At 41.8% G+C, this 21,597-nt stretch overlaps 1 protein-coding gene across 1 annotated transcript in view; it reads right to left on the minus strand.

The window, feature by feature from the left end:
- Nucleotides 1–3,144: 3,144 nt before the first annotated feature.
- Nucleotides 3,145–21,597, minus strand: part of LOC124254200 (ubiquitin carboxyl-terminal hydrolase 8-like) — a 47,334-nt gene continuing 28,881 nt past the window's right edge. The window contains exons 12-25 of the mRNA XM_046688086.1: nucleotides 17,389–17,569; nucleotides 16,350–16,508; nucleotides 15,177–15,333; nucleotides 14,733–14,814; nucleotides 14,172–14,302; nucleotides 13,064–13,172; nucleotides 12,481–12,585; nucleotides 11,197–11,319; nucleotides 10,015–10,128; nucleotides 7,302–7,444; nucleotides 6,273–6,402; nucleotides 5,698–5,728; nucleotides 4,430–4,518; nucleotides 3,145–3,216 (exon numbers count right to left, since the gene is read on the minus strand). Of these exons, the coding sequence (XP_046544042.1) occupies nucleotides 3,145–3,216; nucleotides 4,430–4,518; nucleotides 5,698–5,728; nucleotides 6,273–6,402; nucleotides 7,302–7,444; nucleotides 10,015–10,128; nucleotides 11,197–11,319; nucleotides 12,481–12,585; nucleotides 13,064–13,172; nucleotides 14,172–14,302; nucleotides 14,733–14,814; nucleotides 15,177–15,333; nucleotides 16,350–16,508; nucleotides 17,389–17,569 (1,626 nt within the window). The remainder of the gene's footprint in view (nucleotides 3,217–4,429; nucleotides 4,519–5,697; nucleotides 5,729–6,272; nucleotides 6,403–7,301; nucleotides 7,445–10,014; nucleotides 10,129–11,196; nucleotides 11,320–12,480; nucleotides 12,586–13,063; nucleotides 13,173–14,171; nucleotides 14,303–14,732; nucleotides 14,815–15,176; nucleotides 15,334–16,349; nucleotides 16,509–17,388; nucleotides 17,570–21,597) is intronic.

The following is a 21,597-nucleotide window of genomic DNA, read 5'->3' on the forward strand; positions in this document are numbered from 1 at the left end:
GCTCTATCACAGATCTGGTTGAAGCCTTCTGATTGGGTGATCTAGTAGTTCCATTGTGTTTATACTTTCCCCAAAGTAACCATACAGCACAACTGATCTTCATGGAAACAATACACAACATAAAGATGCATAAAAGAGGAGAGTCTTGATTGGCTGAAAAGCTCTATCATAGATCTGAAAGAAGTCTTCTGATTGGCTGATCTGGTAGTTCCACTGGGGTAATCATATGTTTGGCAAAAAGCAGTTTGCATGGACCACAATAAACAAGATTTACCTAACCTTGAGAGTTAAACCAAATACCTACACAGCCATGATTTTAAGTTTATCAAACACAAAAACATCACTTTGGATTTGTCCAATAAATATAACAATGCACAAATACTTGAAACTATTTACATTAAATTGATTTCATTGCACAAAATACTACCATCATAATATACAGATTACTCATGCATAAAATCAAGTTCAATAACACAAAGTATTGGCCATTGTTTTGATAGCATCACAAGAAAACACCCCCAAATATCCTGACACCAGTGGATACGTCATCATCAAATTGTATACCCTTTCTTCCTTAACAGAACATACCCAACATCCCTAAACTTTTAGAGATGGGTGAGTGAGTTTAGTTTTATGCCGTTTTTTGGCAATATTCTAGCAATATCATGGCAGGGCACACCGAAAAGGGATTCACACATTGTACCCATGTGGGGAATCGAACCCAGGTCTTTGGCATGATGAGTGAATGCTTTAACCACAAGGCTACCCTAACAGAAACAATATCTTTACAAATATAGACGAAAAAATGCAAACTGACTTGTTTTTATGAGACTGCAAATTTTTTTCATATCAGTTAAAAACATTTGACAGTGTGAAGAAAATTTGAGATAAGAAAATTCTGAGTTATTTCACTTGGGATATCTAGCGTAGGCAGATGAGAAACACCGAAAAACATGAGAAAAGCCTGTTACAGGTGACAACAATTTGACAATGACGTAACTCGCATGTCTCATATTGGCACAAAATAATAACAAACAAATGCCACTGACAGTGTGCAAATGTCAGTGTGCATGACAAGATGGACACCATAAAAGTCTACAAAATCAACCTGGTTACACAACAATGGCTATAAACATATATCTTGAAGAGTTACTTCCTTTTGGATCACAATCATGTTGAGTTCTGGAGAGATTCTTCATTGGTAACATACATCTTGAAGAGCTTCCAGTGTGTGTGAAAGTGGGTTTGTGTGAAAGTGGGTTTAATATCAATTTGAACAGTATTCCAGTTATATCATGGCAAGTCGGTATGATATGGGACGAACGCCCAAAGTGAGGCTGGCCCTTCAGTTTACTGTCAGTGAAACCAGGGCTATGGATATGCCGCCAACAAAACCAGAAACATCATCAGGCCTTACTTGGGATTTGAACCCTGAATGATAGTGAATCCAAGGGAGGCAACACTGTACAGACAAGTGGCATTAAGACAACTGGGTTGTCCCTGTCTCAAACAAGGGAGGTAACTTATACAGGACTTGTGACTTGAGATAATGAAAGACTTACTGTGAATCCATCAGTAATCTACAAATAAGGGCTTAAAAGGACTCCTCTTGGTTCATGATAAAATATAAAAACCTCACCTGGCTAACATAGTAAACACCCAAATTTTTCTGACTGAATAATCGAGTCTGGACCAGATAATCCGGTGATCAACATCATGAGCATCAATCTACGCAATTGGGATGTGATGTATGTGTCAACGAAGTCAGCAAACTTGACCACCTGATCCTATTAGTCACTTCTGACAACAATGTTTTAATGAAGATAACTACAGCTGGGAAATTGTACCTACAGTAACTCCATTACTTCCAACACATTTTCAGAGAGCGCAAGTTCTTCCTTGGATTCCTCACTGGAACTAACCATCACACAGCGTTTAAAACTCCCGCCTGCCAGACTGTCCGGAACAGTCTATTTCAAAAGTAGCCTGTCCTGTGGTCTGGTAGATATTTTTACCCCTAAGAGTAAATATTTCATAATATCAGACAGGTTCTCTTGTCGTCAGTTTGAGGTGTTTAAGGTATTATGAAAATCATGTTAAACTACATACGATTGTACAGTTCATGTTACGATAACCAATCATAACACATGTACCATCAGTTTACCTAAACTCGGTGCATTGCCTGTTAGTGCTATGTAGTTCACAGCGATGCCTACAAACAGTAAATGGAGCTTGCGCAAGTTGGAAATGGCAATCAGTTTTTCTATTGTTGACAACCGCACAGGCAAGTTTGTATCCGGACTGGTAATTTTTTTAAGTTACCAGTCCGGCCGCCTGGCTTGAAATTTTGGGAGTTTTAAACACTGCATCACATCGAGAGTATTTTTTCTGCTGAAATCCACTGCTTCAAATACAGTAACAAACTACTTTCATACCCATACGGGTAGCTGGACTAAAGATTATAAATCTTCAGTAATTGATCTTGAGATCAATTGTTTTCTATAAATAACTCCGATTTTCATCAATCGGCAATATTAGCCTTTTGGATTGAGGATAAAGGTTGTTCTCCAATGTGCTTTGAATATTTTAACTTTAAATGACAGTTTTTCATTAATTGGCCGGAATCATTTGTTTGTTCTCACTATGATATAGAACAAGACCTTGCACCATTGTGGAGTCTGATTCTGAATATATATCTACACCTAAATAAATGTCCACCCATCCATCCATCCATCGTCCAATCCATCCATTCACCCACCCACCCATCCACTTATCGATCCATCCATCCAGCCAGCCACAAATCCATATATCCACCTATCCATACAGCCATCCAAGAACTGTACAAAGGGCCAGATAAGTCGTTAACTCATCACACGTGTGCCACGTCAACTGACCATCCCTCACTTGTCAATTTTAACTAAGATATTTAATTTGCATTGTTAGTTTCTTCTCATTACAACGAAACCCAAGATTACGACAAAATGTCATTGAGATGCTGTCAGCGCTACAGCTGAGGGCTGTATTTAGATGCTGTCAGCGCTACAGCTGAGGGCTGTATTTAGAAGCTGTCAGCGCTACAGCTGAGGGCTGTATTTAGATGCTGTCAGCGCTACAGCTGAGGGCTGTATTTAGACGCTGTAAGCTTTACTGGGAAGGGCTGAAAATAGGTGCTGTAAGTTCTATGGACGTGTAGTACAGTACAAAGGCGGCGGATGTCTGCAACAAAAACAAAACAAATGACTGAATTAGTGATTCTGGCAATACAGCTAACACTAGGAATGGGACGATTCACCGATGCACCGATACATCACGATACATTTAAGTTTGATACAGCTATCGTATCGTTGACTGGTGTATCGATACAAAACGATACACAACTTTTTTCAAAACAGTAATTTCTTAAACATGTTAAAGTAATTATTTAGAGAAAAATACGCAAGCATGATAGAGTTACTTGATTGCTTATTACAATAGTGTTATTGTTTTACACAAATACCTTGATCATTTTAAATCTTAATACTGTGTCATTCTTTCAAGGTGTATGTATCGTGATACGTATCGTATCGCAGGTAAAATATCGCAATAGGTATCGTATCGTGACATAGTGTATCGTCCCAGCCTTAGCTAACACTGAGAACACAGAATACAGATTCATAACAACAGATAACGGATTTTAACAGATAACAAACCCTGATAACATATACACTGTGGTTGACTCATGTCTCCGACTCCTGTATTTTTGTCTTTTTAACCATACTGGCTGCCATTAAAATTCAAACTTAAAGTAAAATTTATCAAAAGCAATTTCCCTAACATGAGTGTGTGTTTGTTGTCAACATTCAACCTATCAGGCTTGAAAATAATCCAACACCTAACCCACTGTTAACCAGCAGTGTTTAGAAGATAGCAAGCAAACTCCATGTTAAACATCCAAGTTGGAGGTTGCTTGATTCAAAGACCTCACTAACCCCATTACCCTAAATTTGAGTGAGTGAGTTAAAAATTTACATCGCTTCGGCAATATTACAGCCATATAGCGATAAAAACAAGGTAATCAATTTAAAATATCTGTCGACAAAGGACAGTAAAACCAACTAGACTATCACAGATATATATTTAAAACTAGTAATGAAATCTAAAATACTTTAACTATAGAGGACAATACAGTATAAAAAACAGGCTATAGATCGCCAACAACTGAAGGTAGATCACCATACTAGGAACCATGGGGACTTACACAATTGCTTCCTGCATGGGCCCTAGCTGGATTTACACCATCCCTTCAGCCGCTGGCGATTGTAGGAAAAGTTTAGCCGAATTTTAAGAACAAAAATACTACGTTTAAAAATCTGGTAAGCTTAAATTTAACTTTGGAAGTTTTGGGACTTATGCACTAAATTTGAAAACACTGCAAAACTGAAAAACTTACCTTGACATCGGAGCGTGACATTTCATACACCTCGTGGTCATCATACTTGTACCATTTCTTGGTGCAGGGGTTTCGACAGAAGGCTGTGTCTGAAAGAAGGGTGAGTGAGTGAGGTGAGTTTAATGCCGTTTGAAAAATATGTTTGTTTGGTCACTTCATGGGTCAAGTTTTGCACAGACAACCAATGTGCGTCCTGTTTGTATACATGCTGTGATGAGATGCAGAAAAAAAATAAACTGCATCTTAACTGATGCACCAACATATTCATTGTACCTACAGGGCATGTGGTGAGTGAGTGAGTGGTTGGGTGGGTGGGTGAGCGAGCGAGCGGCGAGGTTTTACACTGCTTTTAGCAATATCCCAGCAATATCACGGCGGGGGACACCAGAAATGGGCTTCACACATTGTACCCATGTGGGGATTGAACCCGAGTCTTCAGCGTGACGAGTGAACGCTTTAACCACTAGGCTACCCAACCGTTCTACAGGGTATCAGGAGCAGCTATGGGCATCGGACATTTCACTTAGACAACTGTCTACATGATCACTGATACATTGCTGGTTCTATCATCAAAACAACAGTACGCTACACCTTTCCTCGCTTTAGAGGACACTCATTGTCTGCAAGACCCTAAACATTCGAACAAACCTGTAGAGGTTGCTGATTCTTTGATGAGTCCTCCTTGTGGTATACATAAGCAAACATTTTAAAAATAAATATTTACAAAACAAAAAACTTAGTTTTTGTTAAATACAGCGTTCGAAATTAACGTCTGTCCTTAGGCCCGAAGCCGACTGAAAACCACTCAGACCCACAACTTATGTTTTCTGCAGGTACTCATAGCTGACAGCTTTTTCATCCCCAATAAACAAGAGTATTATTGCCATATTAAATATAGGTCCTATAAATTCTGATCAGGACCCACAACTTTTTTGTGGTTCTGGGTCCCACCGCTTTCCAACAGGGCAAACACTGGTTAAATATCAGCAAGTGACTGTGACTGTCAGTCTGTCAGCTAATTCAGTTACATGGCGCTGCCCTGGGCCCCGTTTCACAAAGCTATCGTAGCGCTACGACTGTCGTACCTCCTATACTGTAACATAGACTTACCACAGTCAGGGCGCTATGATGGCTTTCTGAAACAGGGCACTGAATACTAGAAGAACAGTGCTTAACAACAGAAAGACTTTGTAACTTATAAGAAATATTTATCCCAACTCTGAGATTTCATTGTTCCCTTTATGTACAAAGTCCTTCATGTCACTTACAGTGGCCTCCTTCCATGGTCCCGTAGTGATTCTGAAACAAGAAAATAACACAGGTACAGAAGCTCACCTTCCCTAAAAAGATACTGCCACAGCAAAGTATGGAGTCAGTTAAAAGCATCCAAAAAGACGTACAGTTCTAAAATATTACTGTCAGCATTTGAATTCAAATATCATCCGCATAAATAACTAAAAACTAAAATCTAACCATTTGAACAAAATATGATGTCATGATACCAAAGTAGAGACAATTGTCAGCTTACAAAGTCTCATTTTTTTCTGAGGTGAAACGATCAGTGTCAGTTTGTTTTTGTGAGAATTTAAGAGCATTGTCACATATTTCAACAACTTCTTATTTTTCTTCAACTTTGGAAAAAATGACATTTATTGACACCAGAAATGGGCTTCACACATTGTACCTATGTGGGGAATTGAACCTGGGCCTTTGGCGTGATGAGCAGACACATTAACCGTTAAGATACCAATCTCCCCTACAAAGGACCGAGCTCATGTAAATTCTTTACCAAAATGGCGTAAGGTAACTGGAATTTGTCAGTCTAGCCAAAGGGTGTACTTACCGAGATGCCATAGAGGTTGTATCTGGTGGTGGACTTGGGGTCGCTGACATGCTCTCTCATGTCCATATCGCTCACCGGGAAGTCCACGTAGCTTGTCGATTTCTGGGTCCACATCCCGTCACTCACAAATCTGAAGTACATCATTTTAAAAGCGTTGAGTATGAAACGCTCGTCTGTATTTTGATATATACGTAAGGGTGAGTGAGTGGTTTTACGCCGCTGTTAGCGATATTTCAGCAATATCACAGCAGGGGACATCAGAAATGTCTTCACACATCGGGGAATCCAACCCAGGTCTTTTGCGTGATGAGCAGACACATTTCAGAGTTTATACTTACTCCTTCACCTGATGGGTGTGTAAGTATGGTTTTACGCAGCTGTTAGCAATATTCCAGCAATATCAAGGCGGGAAATGGGCTTCACACAGACCTTTGGCGTAACAAGCGAACACTTTAACCACTAGGCTGTACCACCAACCTCATACTGTCAGAAAAGTTTCACACAAATATGAAGATGTGACTAACATCATTAGAAGCGCTACTGAATTTGACTTTCAAGATTAAGTCTAACACACATCATCGTGACATGTGCTTCAGATCGCTAAGTACATTCTCACGGTACTTCACCTTGAGAATGGATCCGTGGAACTACAAGTACATTACTAATATACTCCTGCTTCAGATCACTCCATACATCACTACCCGTGAAGTGGCCTTCAGTCACCCATGCTTATTGTAAGAGGCGACTAATAACGGGATCGGATGGTCAGGCTCGCTGACTTGGTTGACACATGTCATCGGTTCCCAATTGCGCAGATCGATGCTCATGCTGTTGATCACTGGATTGTCTGGTCCAGACTTGATTATATACAGATCGCTGCCACATAACTGGAATATTGCTGAATTTGGCGTAAAACTAAACTCACTCACTCACTTTGTGGATCGGGACTCTGGGACCTAATGGAAGCGGTGAGGACACGACAAATCTGTGATAGATGAAATAAAACAGTGGCAATGATAATCTGCTCACCTGTTGAGACCGATGAGCAGAATAGGCGGAAGTTTCCAGATGTCGATTTTTTTGACGGCATCTCTCTCAACGCGACATTTTGGGCACTTCCACTTACAGCTGCCCGTCATCATCTCGGGGCTGAGGAACTTGTATATGCAATCCTGTAGGAAATCAGATTAATTATATTAATTAATTAATTAATTAATTACTTGCTGATTTATCTCATATAGGTCATATTGTGATAAAACAACAAGGCTAATGTTGAACAGTGTGGGAGAAGAGTTCCGAACTGAAGGGCAGGTAACAGACCAAGACCCATTGCATAAGGTGAGTTAGTTGAACTAGTGGTGGTCCGATTAATTGAAATAATCAAAGATTGGTCGCAGTGACTAAACGACCAAGCAATCGATCATGTTTTCTCATAATCAAACACAAATAATTCTAGAACACTTGTTTTCATTAACAGTATTTTTCACTAGGTTGGTTTTGTCTGTTACATTTGATAAGCACTACAAGCTCGTTCCAAGTCATGATTGAATTTATCTTAAAGACTCTAAGAAATTTACGTTCCTCCATACTAGTCATCCTTTAAAGATGTGAAATTTTGCCAAAAAAAACCCCAAAGAACTACATGTTTTTTTCCTTATTTTTTTGTGCATTTACACATTCATAAATGACGCTAACCAATTATTTTCGATGATTGATCGGTTGTAATGAACCAATCATCAATTATGAGATTTTAACCAATTTCCAACACTAAGTTGAACAGGAGTTGAACATGTTGCACAACATGCACCTCAGCTTGTGCCAGAGGTTTTGATGGTCAGTGCTTCATACTCATCCTTACAGAACACCCCATGGAGTCCTGCCCTAGGCACTGTACCTCAACCTGTGTCTGTCATTTTGTGGGCGAGTGGCTCATACTCTTCCACAGAGAGCACCTGGACTGCTGTGGAAGAGCTGAAGATGTAGGCGTGCACTTGGCACTGAAGCTCACCTCAACCTGTGTCTGACAGTTTGAAGCTCATACTCTCCCACAGAGAGCACCTGGACTGCTGTGGAAGAGCTGAAGATGTAGGCGTGCACTTGGCACTGAAGCTCACCTCAACCTGTGTCTGACAGTTTGAAGCTCATACTCTCCCACAGAGAGCACCTGGACTGCTGTGGAAGAGCTGAAGATGTAGGCGTGCACTTGGCACTGAAGCTCATCTCAACCTGTCTCTGACATTTTGAAGCTCATACTCACCCTTAGAGAACACCTGGACTGCTGTGGAAGAGCTCAAGATGTAGACGTGCACTAGGCACTGAAGCTCACCTCAACCTGTGTCTGACTGTTTGAAGCTCATACTCACCCTTAGAGAACACCTGGACTGCTGTGGAAGAGCTGAAGATGTAGGCGTGCACTTGGCACTGAAGCTCATCTCAACCTGTGTCTGACAGTTTGAAGCTCATACTCTCCCACAGAGAACACCTGGACTGCTGTGGAAGAGCTGAAGATGTAGACGTGCACTAGGCACTGAAGCTCACCTCAACCTGTGTCTGACAGTTTGAAGCTCATACTCTCCCACAGAGAACACCTGGACTGCTGTGGAAGAGCTGAAGATGTAGACGTGCACTTGGCACTGAAGCTCATCTCAACCTGTCTCTGACATTTTGAAGCTCATACTCACCCTTAGAGAACACCTGGACTGCTGTGGAAGAGCTGAAGATGTAGACGTGCACTTGGCACTGAAGCTCATCTCAACCTGTCTCTGACATTTTGAAGCTCATACTCACCCTTAGAGAACACCTGGACTGCTGTGGAAGAGCTCAAGATGTAGACGTACACTTGGCACTGAAGCTCACCTCAACCTGTGTCTGACAGTTTGAAGCTCATACTCACCCTTAGAGAACACCTGGACTGCTGTGGAAGAGCTCAAGATGTAGACGTGCACTAGGCACTGAAGCTCACCTCAACCTGTGTCTGACTGTTTGAAGCTCATACTCACCCTTAGAGAACACCTGGACTGCTGTGGGTGAGCTGAAGATGTAGACGTGCACTAGGCACTGAAGCTCACCTCAACCTGTGTCTGACTGTTTGAAGCTCATACTCACCCTTAGAGAACACCTGGACTGCTGTGGAAGAGCTGAAGATGTAGGCGTGCACTTGGCACTGAAGCTCACCTCAACCTGTGTCTGACAGTTTGAAGCTCATACTCTCCCACAGAGAGCACCTGGACTGCTGTGGAAGAGCTGAAGATGTAGGCGTGCACTTGGCACTGAAGCTCATCTCAACCTGTCTCTGACATTTTGAAGCTCATACTCACCCTTAGAGAACACCTGGACTGCTGTGGGTGAGCTGAAGATGTAGACGTGCACTAGGAACTGAAGCTCACCTCAACCTGTGTCTGACAGTTTGAAGCTCATACTCACCCTTAGAGAACACCTGGACTGCTGTGGAAGAGCTGAAGATGTAGGCGTGCACTTGGCACTGAAGCTCACCTCAACCTGTGTCTGACAGTTTGAAGCTCATACTCTCCCACAGAGAACACCTGGACTGCTGTGGAAGAGCTCAAGATGTAGGCGTGCACTTGGCACTGAAGCTCACCTCAACCTGTGTCTGACAGTTTGAAGCTCATACTCACCCTTAGAGAACACCTGGACTGCTGTGGAAGAGCTCAAGATGTAGACGTGCACTTGGCACTGAAGCTCACCTCAACCTGTGTCTGACACTTTGAAGCTCATAACTCACCTTCAGAGAGCACCTGGACTGCTGTGGAAGGGGCAGGGAGAGGAACATGAAAGCCTGAAACGTCACCGACTTCTTGCTACAGTGTTTACACTGAAGAGTGGACTTCAACTGCCCCTGTAAGAAGTAGAGTAACATGAAATAGTACAGTAACATGCAAACACTGGTCACTGCAGCATTACATAAATGTATCACCGAATACTGTGATAGATCATTACAGTTGGGGAAATAGAGTTATTTCAGGTGTAAAATCTGTAAAGATTTGTGTAAAGAATTGTTCCACAGCATCCCCTGCTTGTTGTAAAAAGTGACCAATGGAATTGGGTAGCCTGGCTTGTTAAGTGAGTCACAGTATCAAAATTGTGTAGATCATGAGATCAATCATTGGATTGTCTGGTCTAGCTTTTATTTATGATTATTTACAGACTGCCAGAATATAGCTGGAGTATTGCTAAGTGTGGCGTGAAACAAAAAGGAAACAACTATACTGTCTGTTTTCAGTCCTGGCTATACAATTGGTCTGCATACCTTGCATCAGATGGTCCAAGATTCAAATCTCAACAAGTGTTTGCCACTGATGGAATATCTATAACATATTTACTACTTTTTATTTTTTGGTCACATACAAGATGCTTGAAATGACTGGTGTCTGCAAAAGTACTCAATGTACGCTGTCGACACAATTGAAAACATTGGGTGCAATGTTTATGAGATATCGCGTTAAAATAAGTTTGAAAAGTGGTTAAAGTGTCGTGGTGACCTTGAAGATAAGGTCAAGATCACCCATATCAACTGATGTCTGGGTAATCCCCTAACGTAAGCTGTCACCAAATTTGAAGACATTGGATACAACAGTGCATGAGATATCACGTTAACAACAGTTTGAAAATAAGGTCAATGTAACCCAAATCGACTGGTGTGTGGGTAATCCCCCCAATGTAGGCTGTCACTAAATTTGAAAACATTAGGTACAACAGTTCATGAAATATTGCGTTAACAAGAATCGGGACGTACGTACAGACGTACGGATGCCGCTAAATACATAGTCCCCTGTTCCTCGTTGCGGCGGGGGACAACAAAGAAGTTGCAATATTCATGTACATATTGATATCGGAAAGCAAGGGTCTTCAAAGAAAAAGGCATTCTAAACCACAAGCACCCCCCAAAGGGCACAGATGGTATTACCTGGAACAGTTCCACAATTATGGACTTGTGCAGGCGTTTGTGGTCACGCCAGGCTATCTCTGCCGCCCGGTGGTCCGGGAGATGGTCATTTTCTTGCTCCGGTATCTTGGGCCGAACCTTCACCTAGTACACACACAATAATCTCTCAGCATAATTTCTTTACAGTGAAGCGGTCAGTTCAGGACATGAATTTACTCCAGTTGATAAATTATACTTTTACAGACAATTAAAGCGAGAAATTGGTATCATACAATCTCTGCCTTCTTGTCTTATTCGTACCTTCACTACTCATTTGGAGTGCTTGTTAATACTCCACATTTCAATCCCTACCTACATCCAGTCCCTCTTTAACGGCGACCGTGACCTTTAATGGTGAACCCCCATACTCACTGCTTTAAACCCCCATGCCATAGGCGTAAATACCCATCATGTTAAACCCCCAATACTCACAGCTTTAAACCCCCATACTCACTGCTTTAAACCCCCATGCCATAGGCGTAAATACCCATCTTGTTAAACCCCCAATACTGACAGCTTTAAACCCCAATACTCACTGCTTTAAACCACCATGCAATAGGTGCAAATACCCATCTTGTTAAACCCCCAATACTCACAGCTTTAAACCCCCATACTCACTGCTTTAAACCACCAAGCCATAGGCGCAAATACCCATCTTGTTAAACCCCCAATACTCACAGCTTTAAACCACCATGATGCCATAGGCCTCACTACTTATCATATAAAAACCCTGAATACACACAGCTTTAAACCCCATAAGCCCAGCTAAACATTTTTTAAACCCTGACTACACACAGCTTTAAACCCCATAAGTCCAGCTACACGTTTGTTAAACCCCCAATATACACCGCTTTAAACCCCCATGTTGTGACCCCAATCAAACCCTTATGTTCAGCCCACGATATCCACCTTGCTGGTCTAGCTACCCAGTGTTCCAACCTGCTACTCACCTCGTTCAGTCCCTCGTGTAGACCGTCCAAAAGGAAGGTGAGGAACTCCTGTGAGTCAATGTTCTGACCTTCTACTCACCTCGTTCAGTCCCTCGTGTAGACTGTCCAAGAGGAAGGTGAGGAACTCCTGTGAGTCAATATTCTGACCTGCTACTCACCTCGTTCAGTCCCTCGTGTAGACCGTCCAAGAGGAAGGTGAGGAACTCCTGTGAGTCAATGTTCCGACCTGCTACTCACCTCGTTCAGCCCCTCATGTAGACCGTACAAGAGGAAGGTGAGGAACTCCTGTGAGTCAATGTTCTGACCTGCTACTCACCTCGTTCAGTCCCTCGTGTAGACCGTCCAAGAGGAAGGTGAGGAACTCCTGTGAGTCCTGCTGCTGATAGCCAGCAAACATGGGGTTGTATTTCCCAACTGTATTCTGTAATATAGGATCGTATCACCTTGTTAGATATGGTCCAAATAAACCCATCTCACTCTTTACAGAAATTCTGCAACAGTATAAACCTGATGGCTACAGTGAGTACCCTGATGATTTGATTGCATGATATGGTATCTGTGACATAGTGTCTCACTGGGCTGGCACTATGAAACCTTACTCTGCTCTAGGACAAACAGCCATAAACAAGAAACTAGTTATTTGTCTAGCTTGCACCAGGTGCAAGTCAATTTCTGAGAAATGGATCAACAATAAAACTAACATTATAAGCATAAATAAGTCAGCTCTTCTAAACTTTGAATAATTCAATAGGACATTTCTTTCATTATATATTGCAATAAGAGCAGTGCACCTGGAATTTGGCTTGTGCAACTATGTTTCTATCTGAGGTTGCACCTGGTGCAAGTAGGTTAACCTATGTTAAATCGAGCCCTGACCCTGTCTACTGTTAGTGTCCTACCTTCAGGTCTCTGGGCGTGATACATCTGTTCTGGCCATTCCACAAGGCCTTCAGGACAATAGCATAGTCGTCCACCATCTCACCATGCATGCCCTCCCGAAAGCTATCCCTGTCAAAGTCAAACATGTACTGATGATGCCCGGGAAGATCCGGTTAGAACTGGTCTTCAGCAACCTATGCTTGATGTACCCCATGAAGATCTGGGTTAGTATTGGTCTTCAGCAACCCATGCTTGTCGTAAGACGCGACTAACGGGATCGGGTGGTCAGGCTCGCTCACTTGGTTGACACATGTCATCGTATCCTAATTGTGTAGATTGATGCTCATGATGTTTACTACTGGATTGTCTGGTCCAGACTCGATTATTTACAGACCACTGCCATACTGACTGACTGACTGCTATACAGTGGGAATATTGCTGAGTGCGGCGTAAAACTAAATTCACTCACTCACTCACTCACACAGTAGATGTTGTGTACTCATGTTACAAAAACAACCAGTTTCTTATGGGGAGACAAGCATGGGTTGCAGAAAATCAGAAAACTCAGTTCTTCACATGGAAAGTTTGTTTGTTGTTTAACAAAACAATCGGCATTGTTTTGGCTATATGATAGCGGTTCACTGGGAATGACAAGCATCGGTTGGTGAAGACCAATTTTATCCCAATTGATCTTCATAGGGCTAGCCAGTCAGCTGCTGAAGACGTCTTCCACCCGTATCATCATGGTGGGAGACAACTCTAGACTACTAATTTTCAGACATCCATTTTTTGTGGAAGCCATGGTGGTCAAGCAGGTTAGATTGTTGACTTAACGTGCTGGCGATTTGGTGCCTTAATCTGAGAGTGTGGGTTTGAATTCCAGAGGGGACTCAACACACAGAAATACTGAGTCTGAACTTAACGGAGAAAGTGTAATCACAAATAAAACATATTTAACATCTGACCTTTTTCAAAACGGTTTGTGTATTCATCAAACCATGAGAAAAACATTGATTCATGTATTAAGAAAGATTTATCAAAATTGAAAATTTTAATATAAATTGTATATTTATATACTTCTCCTATCTCATGACTTCAAAGGGAGATTCTAGTTTATTATCGTTTTACCTGTTGATGTCATCCAAGTACAAGTCGTTAAGGAAGTAGGCTACGAGTGGAGTACAGTTATTTAGGCACTGGATGGTGGAGTTCATGTAACACGTGTTGCCAAGGTTACGCAGACCAGTCAACGCAGCACCCTGTCAATCACAAGAACAATACATATATTGGCATAATCTGGAAACTGAAGATGAACAAAAATAAATCATCAATAACTTTTTACAAACACAGGATTTATCAAGAATTTAAAAGTTTGGTGCCAACATGGGTTCAAATCAAGATGGGAAATGGTTTACTTGTTCTAAATATGGGGGGACACCAGAAATGGGCTTCACACATTGTACCCATGTGGGGTAGCCTGGTGGTTAAACCACAAAGCTACCTTTGGCGCCTCAAAATGAAGCTCCTCGTGAATGGATTGTTCCAAGGTATTTGCACATCACATAACAAAATGGAAACATTGAGAATGAGTCTGTATGTAATCTATGTAATTGGGTAATTATTCAACACAGAGACACTTATCACATACTGACTACCAGACCTGTATGTAATCTGGGTAATTCGACTTACCACACTGCCGTAGACGGGGTTGAGGTCTCGTCTCTTCACCACATACTGTCTCTGCACTGGCTTACTCACAGGAGGCTCGAACCTAAACACGGACACATTCACTGAGCTGACATTTTGGAGAACACGGATATAATGAAATTATTTCAGTAATATTCATACGGCGTGTTAATCTTTGCTTCATAATTTGCTTCTATTGTTTCTGAGTAGTTTAAGATGTCATGACATCACAAATGCACATGTTGCAAATAATGGGATTCAACACCATGATCACTGGATTCTGTCACACCAAAGGGACACTACTCTGCAGTGAATTTTAGTGCCTCAGATTACTCAACCAGCTGTGCCTCTTCATCAAGACCATGTTTGATTGAGTCTGAAGCATCCTTTTCTCAAATAGTCACATAATCTTGACATCTTCACTTCAGCTCTACCAAACGTTTTTACCTCTGTGATGGCTTGCTGGCACGGTCAAAGTTGAGCGTATGGAGTGGCTTGTCTCCTTCCTCCGCCATCTGTTTCATGATGTCAGGAGACGAGAAAGATCGAGTTAGACCCCGTGATGACTGTGCAGGTTCTTCTTTCAACTTGGTGGTGAACGTTCCTGCAAAATGGTGGTGTTTATCAGCGGTGTAATACTTGAGTAGGGGTGTGATACGATACGTTTCCTGATAATATCATTCTCTTCCCACAGAGGTTACTCCTGTCATATCTTCCTACGTAACCTCTGTTCTAATACGGCCCTTTCATGGTGTGAGCGTTCAAGACTCGTGATTGGAGGCAATCAGATTTAGTTGTGCAATCAGCGACGTTGTTTCAAAAGTGATCATTCGCAAGGCCTCGGTAATTTCCATATGCTTCGAGAAAACTAAACTTCTTCCCCTGCGCGATGCGTAAACGTTTCTTATAGACAGAACTCAGTCATGTTATGGCGTATCAGTGGCGTCTCCATCGCCCTCGTTGACAACGGACAAGCTAGCCATTAAACGTCTTGTGTGTAACATGAACACAAGTCCCCGGCAGATGGGGGATATTTGTGGCCTCACATTTGCTTGTGTTAGTCAAGTTGAATCTAAGTCGATGTAACACGTGTTCTGATTGGATAGAAAGAAGGGAGATAATTCGTGTTGTGATCTTTTGCCGCTAGGGGATTTTACAAGAACCGGGAAATATGGCCGTATCAGAACAGAGGTTCGTAGGAAGATATGACAAGTAACCTCTGTGGGAAGAGAATGGATAATATGGGTGTCATATGATTCATATCCTGCCATACTTGTTACATCATCAGGTGATATTATTTCTCTGTGCAGGTGAAGCACAGCCTAAATTTATTTACAAATTGAAAATGGGGCATGAACATATAGGCAAGAGGGCGCTGTGAAACTTATGTTATTTGTAACCAATCAGGTATTCTGGAGAATTTGCATAAGCTTGTTGTTGGAGAAACAGTTATTAGTCACGTGACGTTACACCTCATTACGCGACAACACATAATACAATCGATCACCAGATCCTGGCAAGCGTAAGGAATGCAACTCTACAATGTTAAGTCTTACAATGCAACAGGACTGGGTCACCTGGGCCCCTTGCTGTGTGAGTGAGTTGAGAGTGACCACGTACCTGTAGTAGAAGCTGGTTGAATCTTGACTGGCGGCTCCCACTGTGTTGTAGTAAGGTTGTGGTTGATGTAGAAGTATCTGTTGGTGCTTTTGTCAAGCCGCTTCTCCCAACCAACAGGCAGGTTGTTGGACGGGACCTGTTTCCACTGTGGCTTCGTCTCTGCAACAGTCACAACATGACAACAGCCATATGTTATAAATGCACTGTTGCAAATAATGGGATTCAACACCAAGATCACTGGATTCTGGCACACCAAAGGGAAACTACTCTGCAATGAATGTTAGTGCCTCAGATTACTCAACCAGCTGTGCCTGTTCGTCAAGACCATGTTTGAGTCTGAAGTATCCTTTCCTCAATTCCCCTCTCTAAATGGTTTTGTGTATTCATGACAATTATCACAAGTGTGTAAGTGGGTAACAGCAGTTCTGAATTTTGTCTGATGTTTCTCGGAGTACTCTTAGGAGTACGAGAGTTGGGTTTTACGCAGCTTTCAGCAATATTCCAGCAATATCATGTCAGGGGACACCAGAAATGGGCTTCACACATTGTACCCATGTGGGGAATCGAACCCCTGGGTTTCGGCGTGACGAGCGAACGCTTTAAACACCAGGCTACCCCACCGCTCTGAGGAGGCAAATTGGGACAAAGTGTTCACATTTAAGAAAGAAATGATACTTTATGGATGAAAACTTTTTTTATATTATGATGTATTATTACAGGTTCTTATATGTCGCATCATAATATAATATAGAAATTGTCATCCATAATGTTTCATAGCTTTCTTATTATTCATCAACTTCTAGAATGCCATTCAAACAGATCAGTGTTGAAATTGTTATTCTTAAAAATATGCTGATTTTGGCAGACATTTCTTTTATTTTTGCTCATTAGTAAATGATCTAACAATATTTAGTAAATAATCTAACAATATTTAGTAAATAATCTAACAATATTTAGTAAATAATCTAACAATATTTAGTAAATAATCTAACAATATTTAGTAAATGATAACTGATCTCTATGATCTGCATATTTTTACCATTGACTTTCTTTATTTTCTCCTCTGCTAACCGGCGAGCCTCTTCAGCCCGAGCCTTCTCGGCAGCCATCTTCTGATCCCTCTCAGCCTTGGCTCTCTCGGCCTCCTCATGTTTCAGCCGCTCAGCTAACTCCTCGTCAGCCTTCATCTTCTCCTCACGTTCACGCTGCTCTTTCAACTTCTGTAAACGAGGTAAATGTTTACCTTGCATCACAGTGTATAGCCCCAAAAATCTTGAGGGTGCATGCACTGCAGGTGTGTGCCCGAAATCTGCAAGGTCTCTTGGGGGGCGGCTGGGGTTCCCCCCCAAAAATTTGGAAATTTAGACGTCATTTCTTTGCATATCAGAGCATCACTGTCATCATGCCCAAGTCAAATTAGCAAAGAGAAACTTTATTTTATTTTGCTGTTCCTTTGGGAAAATACGTTTCTCAGTTACTTGTTCCCAGAACACAAAACACGCAGGTAGAAAATATTGTACATGAAATGCAGATTTATTTGTGTGAAACACGCAGGTTTTGCATTAACACGAACACTGCATCAGCTTTACTTAAGCCATATCTTAATAATTCATTGTCATAATACCAGTCAACATCGGACAGTAAACCTGTAAGGTGAAAGTCTAGTATAAAACAAATCAAAACCAAATTAAAACAAGCAATAAGTCAGTAGTGAGTATGGTTTTATGGTGCTTTTAGAATACTTCAGTAATATCACTAGAGGTTGCACCAATAATTGGCTTCACACATAGAAACCATGTTGGGAGCTGAACCCAGGAACCCAAGTCTTTGGTGTGACAAGGTTGAAAATTTTCCCATAAATTGTATATTTATATAGTTATTAAGGCTGTTACGATTCACTCGCATATTCGGTGAATCGAACCGTAGCCCTTCATGAATTCAATTGTTATTCGTGGTCACCAGAACCGAATTTTCATGAATATTTACAATTTTTTTAAGGGAGTGTGTTTTACTTGAACCCTTATGTCCTTTTTCAAAATGAGATATGCAAGAATGGAACATGTACTATCCTTGTAGTAGCGCAAGTCATGTTAGTTTGCCAAGGCTGCACATGTTACTGTCAACTATAACTATTACATACAAAATTTGAGTGTCATGAGATGACTGGTTATTGCTGTGACAAATTAACACTGTCAACATGGGCATTCAATATTGTGCATCAATCACTTAACTACAATATTGTATTCGTGAATAATTATTCGTATTCGTTACCCAATATTCGTGATACGTATCATATTCGCAACATAGTGTATTCATTACAGCCCTAATATGTTGAGGACGAAAGAGACGACGGAGATACTCGCTCAAGTAGGAGTCTGAGGTCACTTAATAAATCGCGGGGAGGCGGGGCCTACTTGCCAAACTGCGTCCTTTTGCTTGTCAAAAGGTGCGGCCGAAAACCACATTAATTCGGGACCGCCCACTCCCTAGAGTTTTTGTGCTGTGTAAGCTAAGGGGTTATCAGAAACAACCCATCACAAGTTTGGAGTTAGCATATCGGGAGTTGGTGCTTTCTCCTGGCCTCCTTGTGTTATGCGACCTCACGGTTGTAGAGTTGACACAGGGTAATCTGCGGCCCACCAGCCATCCGTGGAATAATGCATACCGTGAGATAGGATAAGTTTAAAAATTTGAAAATTTTGCTATAAATTGTATATTTATATACTTATCCTATCTCACGCGATGGATACCCACCCGACCTGCCCCACATCACAGATTACTGGACTCTCTGGACGCTCCAAGACGAGTATGACAGGCACAGAACATCACGTGATCATCTGAGTGATCGGCACACTTATTGAGATGATTGACAGGTCTGCTGTTGGAGTGGGGGCAGAGGTCAGATGGTCAGAGGCCTGGAAGTTTTCATTCAACTTAGCCTACAGCACGTTTCCACACATGGTCGTAGAAGAACAGAGGTGCATACCGTGAGATACGGTAAGTTTCAAAATAAACACTTTAGCCACTCAGCTACACCATTACCCACATTATTCAGTAGATTAGGAAGTATAATCAACACCAGGCTACAGAATGCCATTTTATGGCACCATTTTAGGGTGCCATTTTATGAAACAACCAAAGCGCTACGATTGTCGTATGGGAGTTAAGATCACATTGTACATCAGCAGCCAGGGACATGCACTGAATAGCCTCTGACAGAGTGCCATTGTATGAAACCACAAAAGCGCTACTACTGTCGTAAGCCAGTATTAAAGTATGGGAGTTAACATCACATTGTACAACAGCAGCCAGTTACGTTACAACCAAAGCGCTACGACTGTCGTAAGTCAATGTAAGTATGGGAGTTAACATCACATTGTACAAAGGCAGCCAGTTATGAAACAACCAAAGCGCTACGACTGTCGTAAGTCAAAGTAAGTATGGGAGTTAAGATCACATTGTACAACGGCAGCCAGTTATGAAACAACCAAAGCGCTACGACTGTCGTAAGTCAATGTAAGTATGGGAGTTAACATCACATTGTACAACGGCAGCCAGTTATGAAACAACCAAAGCGCTACGACTGTCGTAAGTCAATGTAAGTATGGGAGTTAACATCACATTGTACAACGGCAGCCAGTTATGAAACAACCAAAGCGCTACGACTGTCGTAAGTCAATGTAAGTATGGGAGTTAACATCACATTGTACAAAGGCAGCCAGTTATGAAACAACCAAAGCGCTACGACTGTCGTAAGTCAATGTAAGTATGGGAGTTAACATCACATTGTACAACGGCAGCCAGTTATGAAACAACCAAAGCGCTACGACTGTCGTAAGTCAATGTAAGTATGGGAGTTAACATCACATTGTACAAAGGCAGCCAGTTATGAAACAACCAAAGCACTACGACTGTCATAAGCCAGTGTAAGTATGGGAGTTAACATCACATTGTACAACGGCAGCCAGTTACTGAAACAACCAAAGCGCTACGACTGTCGTAAGCCAGTATTAAAGTATGGGAGTTAACATCACATTGTACAACGGCAGCCAGTTACGAAACAACCAAAGTGCTACGACTGTCATAAGCCAGTATTAAAGTATGGGAGTTAAGATCACATTGTACAACAGCAGCCAGTTATGAAACAACCAAAGCGATACGACTGTCGTAAGTCAATGTAAGTATGGGAGTTAACATCACATTGTACAACGGCAGCCAGTTATGAAACAACCAAAGCGCTACGACTGTCGTAAGTCAAAGTAAGTATGGGAGTTAACATCACATTGTACAACGGCAGCCAGTTATGAAACAACCAAAGCGCTACGACTGTCGTAAGTCAATGTAGGTATGGGAGTTAACATCACATTGTACAACGGCAGCCAGTTATGAAACAACCAAAGCGCTACGACTGTCGTAAGTCAATGTAAGTATGGGAGTTAACATCACATTGTACAAAGGCAGCCAGTTATGAAACAACCAAAGCACTACGACTGTCATAAGCCAGTGTAAGTATGGGAGTTAACATCACATTGTACAACGGCAGCCAGTTACGAAACAACCAAAGCGCTACGACTGTCTTAAGCCAGTATTAAAGTATGGGAGTTAACATCACATTGTACAACGGCAGCCAGTTATGAAACAACCAAAGCGCTACGACTGTCGTAAGTCAATGTAAGTATGGGAGTTAACATCACATTGTACAACGGCAGCCAGTTATGAAACAACCAAAGCGCTACGACTGTCGTAAGTCAATGTAAGTATGGGAGTTAACATCACATTGTACAACGGCAGCCAGTTATGAAACAACCAAAGCGCTACGACTGTCGTAAGTCAATGTAAGTATGGGAGTTAACATCACATTGTACAAAGGCAGCCAGTTATGAAACAACCAAAGCACTACGACTGTCATAAGCCAGTGTAAGTATGGGAGTTAACATCACATTGTACAACGGCAGCCAGTTACGAAACAACCAAAGCGCTACGACTGTCTTAAGCCAGTATTAAAGTATGGGAGTTAACATCACATTGTACAACGGCAGCCAGTTATGAAACAACCAAAGCGCTACGACTGTCGTAAGTCACTGTTAAAGTATGGGAGTTAAGATCACATTGTGCAACAGCAGCCAGTTACGAAACAACCAAAGCGCTACGACTGTCGTAAGTCAGTTTAAGTATGGGAGTTAACATCACATTGTACAACGGCAGCCAGTTATGAAACAACCAAAGCGCTACGACTGTCGAAAGTCAG

Source organism: Haliotis rubra, unplaced genomic scaffold, assembly GCF_003918875.1.
Source record: "Haliotis rubra isolate DU_JTF1 unplaced genomic scaffold, ASM391887v1 Scf568, whole genome shotgun sequence".
In the NCBI taxonomy this organism is placed as follows: Eukaryota; Metazoa; Mollusca; class Gastropoda; order Lepetellida; family Haliotidae; genus Haliotis; species Haliotis rubra.